Source organism: Acyrthosiphon pisum, unplaced genomic scaffold (genome assembly GCF_005508785.2).
Source record: "Acyrthosiphon pisum isolate AL4f unplaced genomic scaffold, pea_aphid_22Mar2018_4r6ur Scaffold_1059;HRSCAF=1529, whole genome shotgun sequence".
Lineage (NCBI taxonomy): Eukaryota > Metazoa > Arthropoda > Insecta > Hemiptera > Aphididae > Acyrthosiphon > Acyrthosiphon pisum.
Genome location: NW_021758889.1, coordinates 10,240 through 16,675, shown reverse-complemented (window position 1 = coordinate 16,675; position 6,436 = coordinate 10,240). Strand labels below are relative to the sequence as shown.

The 6,436-nt window shown below is 29.4% G+C and overlaps 2 protein-coding genes across 2 annotated transcripts; both read right to left on the bottom strand.

Annotated features, from left to right (window-relative positions):
- Window positions 1–593: 593 nt before the first annotated feature.
- Window positions 594–2,597, bottom strand: LOC115034544 (ionotropic receptor 21a-like). Its single transcript, XM_029491839.1, has 3 exons — window positions 2,438–2,597; window positions 1,238–1,479; window positions 594–1,055 (listed from the first exon to the last, which is right to left on the bottom strand). Exons 1-3 carry the CDS (start codon window positions 2,530–2,532, stop codon window positions 874–876), a joined length of 519 nt encoding a protein of 172 aa, XP_029347699.1. The 5' UTR covers window positions 2,533–2,597; the 3' UTR covers window positions 594–873.
- A 568-nt stretch (window positions 2,598–3,165) lies between these two features.
- On the bottom strand, window positions 3,166–4,795 carry LOC100572949 (ionotropic receptor 21a-like). Its single transcript, XM_029491838.1, has 4 exons — window positions 4,373–4,795; window positions 3,717–3,845; window positions 3,415–3,599; window positions 3,166–3,307 (listed from the first exon to the last, which is right to left on the bottom strand). Exons 1-4 carry the CDS (start codon window positions 4,658–4,660, stop codon window positions 3,166–3,168), a joined length of 744 nt encoding a protein of 247 aa, XP_029347698.1. The 5' UTR covers window positions 4,661–4,795.
- Between the last annotated feature and the right edge of the window lie 1,641 nt (window positions 4,796–6,436).

Genomic DNA, 6,436 nt, shown 5'->3' with positions numbered 1-6,436 from the left:
AATTCAAGTTTAATAAATCCATTATACATTGACCCACATATAACCTACTGTACAGCAGAGCGACATCCACTTACATGCTTTTATAATTATAGTTAGACAATCATTATTTTAAAATAAAACTAAAATAATAGTTTATTTTTTCTTATATCTTTTAGTGTAAATTTTTTAAGACTAATAACTAATAACTAATTAGTAGTTAATTTGTTTAGTCTTTCTAAACTTTTCTTGAATGCGGATAATGAACCATAAACCGATAGGAATACATGCCCCAGTCCCATCGCAGTTATTTGTAAGAAATATGGGAAGTTAATTTAGTTGCTAAATTCTTTTTATTATTATCTATTACCCAGTTTTTTAAAGAATACTTTATTTTGTATTCAGAATACGTATTTGAATAAATGGGTTTATTGAATATAGTTAATACATCAACATATTAAATACCTATACAAATAAGTGTTGAACATATTTATCAATAGCATATCTAGGATTTTTTCTCAGGGGGGGGGAGATGTAAAGACTTTAATAGACATTCATATTATTATAGATAATATGTTGTATTGCTTATACAATTTGGTCTCGGGGGGGGGGGGGGATATAGTACCCACTGGTAGGTATTTATACTTCATAGTAGTAGGTACCACAATAACAAAATGTGATAACGTTAGTACTTAACAATAATTACCGATACTAATATTATATTTATATAATTAGTTTTGTCACAAATATAAAACGTTTTAGTTCCTTAAAAAAAGTATTTTTTGAATGAATAAAAAAATTCAAAATACTTACGTTGGGGCGTAGGGCTATGTTAATTACTTTTTTTAAAAAATACCTATTTAAAATAATAGTATTCAAAAAAGAATTTGAATATTTTTAATTTAATTCATTAAAATACTTAACAAGACTGCAATTACCTAATGTCATTACTCTGTAGCCTTGATCGACCAATTGGTATGATTTATCCACTATCACCGGTTGTTCTGGTAATGTTATGAATGCTATTATCGAACTAGTGTAGGCCGTCGTAATAATAATCGTAAAAATCCAATACGTTCCTAGAACAAACAATAGTCGCATAATAGTAATTAGTAATAATATTAGTATGATAAATTTACCATTTAAATAAAATTTAAACATAATAATAAATAAGTAATGCAATCAATAATATATATAGGTACATAGCCTGATGGCTAATAACGAATCAGCAACGGCTGTAACAAATTTCTGTTTTACTTACCAATAAAGAGTCTGGTTGATCCCATTTTGGTATTGGTCCAAGACTTGACGTCTTTAAATGTGAACAGATTCGTGTATGTCCCGAACATATAACAGCACATGCTTTCCAGCTGTTTGGGACTCTTGCACAGCGTTCCCACATTACGGTTATTTGTGAACGCTATGGGAAATATAGCCACCATATAAGTGATCACCACCATAACCCAAATGCTCCAGTGAAATGGACCGAATATCGCCCTATACCTATAACAACGACAGTTCAGATATCCGGTACCTACTCAGAATTTTAATGTAAGGCTCTTACTTAATAAAGTAATAAATAATAATACGCTAAATAAGGATGATCAATAGTTTAAATTGGCCGGTGCCTGGTCCGCCCTGATTAAACTTACTAGTAAAACCTAGTAATTTTGTGAAGTTCGACCCCCGACAATGTCTAATCAAACACACACGTATTCTGCAATTTAATTTTTGTGGTTAATATTTCTGTATATAGTTTGAACTTTGAATAGTTTATACAAAATTATAACTGTTCGCTATGATTTGATGTTTAAAAAAAAAAATGGAAAAATAATTGTTTTTTATTTTTGGTTGTAGTAATAGAACCTATTTTAATTTTTTTGTAAGATGCTAATATATTATCTTTTAGATTCTGGGCGTAGCAAATGAATAAATGTATTGTATTTACATGATGTGTATTTTTTCTGCAGTCTATCATCTACATTTGGAGTAGTTAAAATACTTCGATTTTCGACATCAGCATCTTCCCTGATAGGAAAGTAGTACCTCTTTGGTACTTTTGAGAGGTCAATCCGTTTTTCGTAACAATGATTTATTATTGACTTCAAATATAACACATCCATTACAAGGACATGCTCGACAACTACACGATTTTCGTACGTCTCAGCATAACCGAATTCAGTGGATACAATTATATTCAATAGTAAAAATAATAATAAATTCGAAATTGGAATCACTTATTTTTTTTTCAATTCTCGCATAAGACGCTTTCCCGCTAATGACGCTCTAGAGAGATGGCCCCTTAAAGAGCGCCTGAACTCTGAAGCGAGTTTTACTTTACTGCACACCAATTTTTTTTCTAAGAAAGTTAGAATTAAGAAATATATAGTAGATATTTCCGTTTGGATTGTATATACCGAATGGCGAGGAGCAATAATGTCATTATTTAATATTCGTTTACTTGGACAGAGCAAATGATCCCAAAGATACGAATGTCCCACAATCTTGCAAAATAACAGGAGAAAAATCGACCAACGAATAACGAGCGTTGGTCATGTATAAACCTGAAATTCCGATATCAGCTTTGGAGGCCACTAGATCTCCAATGATCCGATCGTCACCTTCGCCTCTAATGAAAAAAAAAAATAAGCTTATGAATTAAATTATATACTGTTTTGATAAATTATTAAGAAAGAGTGATAAAAATATATGAAATAATATAGTTAAATAAAATATAATAAAATTACATTAGAATCATTATACAATAGGTATTTTAAAATTTTAAAATCAAAGAATTTGACACAAATAGGAGAGAGATATATTTTCGAACGATATAATAGTAGTGCTAAAGTTTACTGTGGTAGCAGTAGGGAAATTTGTAAGCCTCCCCTCCCCTAGCAAAATCTATATATAGTGCGTGCTGTGTATAATGTAAAGAAACAAAAATGGTATCTGATCAAAGACACTAGGAAGATTCATATACCTAATTATATTATATATCATAAGTACTAGTCCATGCGGGCACTAATTAGCAATTATAATTATAAATGTATAAGATAATTTCATAAATTAAATATGATATTATCTACTGTACCTAATTTACCATTCTTTATTTAAACTTAAGAAACAATATTATTTAAAAGATTTTAAATGTAATAACTAATAAGCAATAATATTACTGTTCTAGATTTACCTGGATTTTGAAAAAGTTGCATCGTGTATTCCCAATGTAAAATTCAATACTCGCGAGATTATTTGTAACAATCGAATTTCGACCCCGTCCCACGACGTGGATTGTTCTTGAGTCAAAACTTTGTCGACGCTAAGTGGACTAAATATAATAGGTACACATTATAAGATCAAAACACATTATTCGCCCAAAAAATCTTATTTTTTTAAAATATAGTTAACTGCAGGTACCTCCGAAATACTAATGGCGGGTTTTCAATGGCAGACAAAATAAATCGATGTCCCCGAAATCCATTAACTAATTTGACCGGGTACAAGTCAACCTCCGGTCTCGTAAATTTATTCAGTTTCCACGTGGTTAAAATTGTTTGGGCGCTACTTCCTAAGCCATCTATGTACATTTCATGTGTATATAATTTGATATCAGCTACTTCCTATAAGAATAGGTATCGGGCGTTAAATGCGTTATACAGGGTTATTTATACAATAAAATATATTTACTATACACAACAATTGGTGCAATCGTAAAATTAATTCAGGGCCGTTCTCACAATGTCCGGTTCGGTAGTATCATATAAGTGTCTCATAACGCTAACTGGCAGAATTTCTTTTGTGTTACCGATAGAATTCTGCCGGTTAGCCTTAACTCCGGTTAGGACATGATAAGAACGGCTCTTAATCTGTAAATGCATTTGTGTTATTACATTTTAAATGTTTAAAAGTATATATTAGCTCTACCACATATTATATGGTACATGATTTAATGTACAATTTAGGTACCTATGTCTTAATATGTATAGATTTTTAAGTAAAATAATACTTATAAGTTATAATACTTAATAAGAATCAGGTAGGTATTACTAATCAGGTACCTGAAAAATGGGTTAATTGGTTAATATCTATTAGGTACCTTCAACAATGTGAGCTGACTAGAGAGTATTCGTTATCATTTATCAAATTAAAAATAATAAATAATACATATTTTATATTTATGAGCATAATTAAGTAGCATATAATATTATGTGTTTCAAAGTAGGTACCTGTCTAACTATAGTTTTTAATTTTGACTAAATACTTTATAGGTACCTACAGTGCCACTAACAATGTATTATATCGTTAACACATAAATCTAACAACAATTATGTACAGTGTGTTTATTAATAATGGAACTCTCAGAGATATTATTTTATTTATTTTAATTGATTACATTTTTGTTTTTTTCCTGTAAGGCTGGTCCGGCGGAAGCAATCAATAAGTTCATAATATTTTGGGATGCTGGGCTTTTGAAAAATTCTTGTATTTGCCATTTGGATCCAATTGTCACTATGAATACTCTGCTATCAATCGCGTTGCCAAACTTAGTTGCCGTGATCTCAGGATCTTGACAAAATATTATATAATTTACGCACTTAGACTCCGAAACTCTAGTCCTTTTTGAAGTATATTCATAAACATTAAAGAGCTTGTACGATATCGTATCTAACGATGGCAACATTGTTTGCAGAACATCCTGAAATAATATAGCCAAATGGTTAGACAAAAATTAAATACACATGTGATCTAGTGATCAGATAGTTATGTTTCATATTTATTAATAAATTATAATGAATATAACATATTGCAAGGATCACTATACAATATAAAGTCACCACAATATAACTATTAGCATACTGCCAACCTAACCTTATAAAATGTATTTATTTAATATTTACTTAATATAGTAATAAGAATAATATAAATTATATCTTTCAGCTATTATGTCAATGGCCTACTATCTAAATAAAATAAATATTTTTAACTATCGTATATTAAGTGTAGCTTGTATAAGTTAATATTTGTATATTATTTTATGTTCTATAAAGTACTTTAGTAAACTTATTTTTGTAAAAAAAAATCATAAAATATATGTTAACTTTAAATTAGACACGGGCTCGCAAGTCAATCTTTTACCACACAAAGTGTATAAACTACTTAATTTAAATGTAGGCATTGAGAGCTCAACTATTAAACTAGAGGCTTATGGTAGGCTTAAAATAACTCCTTTAGGTGTAGTAAAACTTACATGTACAGTTAATAATATTTCAGCTGTGGTCACATTTTTTGTAATTAATCACAATCCTATCCCAATACTTAGTCTGGAGGCATGTGTGAAATTCAAATTAATAAAAAAATAGAAAATCATGTAAGTACATAATATTGTAAAATATGTTGGTGGCACCACCAATTATGAACAAAACAATTTTGTTAGTAAAAACATAGACATTTTTACAGGAATGAGAATATTCCCTGGAACAATTTTTGAGCGAAGAAAGTATTATTGATTTTACAATTATGTCTGTTTCAGGTTTCTTTTTGTTTTTGTATAGTACTGAAAATACTTAGATTTTCAACTTAAGGAGTACGTAATACCCACATGTGTTGTATAAGTCTTACAAATACGTAACTTAGCAAATTTTACGCTCAGCAGAACACATGTAGCTCCATAATTTAAAAATTAGAGTGAATTGACCTCTTGTAAAATCTAAAGGTAAGATCATTCAGGCAACCTAATAGAGTTTTTTTATATTTTAATTTTGAAGTAAGCTATTAGTATTTTAAAATTGTAAATTGTTCGTACATTTTATAATACTCATAACTCGCTTTAAAATTAAAATATAATAAAAAGCCCATGATTTCAGCAAAATCTACCGGGAAGGTATCTGGATGTCAAAAATACAAAAATGGGCGCCATCTGTCTAGGATAAAAATAAACATATTAATAATATATTTTTGTTTATTGTTAGGTTGCTATTGGTTATGATTGTTACCTATAGTTTTGGTTGTTAATTTTGAAGAATTTTATTAAAATAAAAAGAGGAAATCAAACCTTGGCCGCCCTACAAATGGTGCCAAAAGGATGCGCTTATCTAGGAACAATATAGTGAGTGTCAAAAAGAGTGTCCATAAGCTGAATTTATTAGTTTTACACAATAACTTGTTAGCATATTTCTTAATAATATTATCAAATAAAAACCAAATATTATAGGTATAACATAACACACAATTTTATTCAAATTAATTTACATAATATACAATTTACTTATACATTATTACGGTAGCATAACTATAATTTATAATTATTTAGATAAGTATGGATTTTTTACAAAATATTCCTCCAGTTTGGGGTTAGAATTAGATTGCACTAACTTCAACTCATATGGTTATAGGTGAAAAAGGTGCTAGCGGTGGGCAGCAGTAACTTCTAATATGACACAAACAGGGCGAGGTCGGA

What these genes read in the sequence shown, in the direction of transcription:
- LOC115034544 (XM_029491839.1), bottom strand. Translation starts at nt 2,532, where the DNA reads ATGACCAACGCTCGTTATTCGTTGGTCGATTTTTCTCCTGTTATTTTG. An exon ending in GGATCATTTGCTCTGTCCAA is followed by an intron (nt 1,480 to 2,437) that starts GTAAACGAATAT and finishes TCGTTGTTATAG; the next exon opens with GTATAGGGCGATATTCGGTC. An exon ending in ATCAACCAGACTCTTTATTG is followed by an intron (nt 1,056 to 1,237) that starts GTAAGTAAAACA and finishes TGTTTGTTCTAG; the next exon opens with GAACGTATTGGATTTTTACG.
- LOC100572949 (XM_029491838.1), bottom strand. Translation starts at nt 4,660, where the DNA reads ATGTTGCCATCGTTAGATACGATATCGTACAAGCTCTTTAATGTTTAT. An exon ending in ATACTACCGAACCGGACATT is followed by an intron (nt 3,600 to 3,716) that starts GTGAGAACGGCC and finishes CTATTCTTATAG; the next exon opens with GAAGTAGCTGATATCAAATT. An exon ending in TTGTCTGCCATTGAAAACCC is followed by an intron (nt 3,308 to 3,414) that starts GCCATTAGTATT and finishes TATTATATTTAG; the next exon opens with TCCACTTAGCGTCGACAAAG.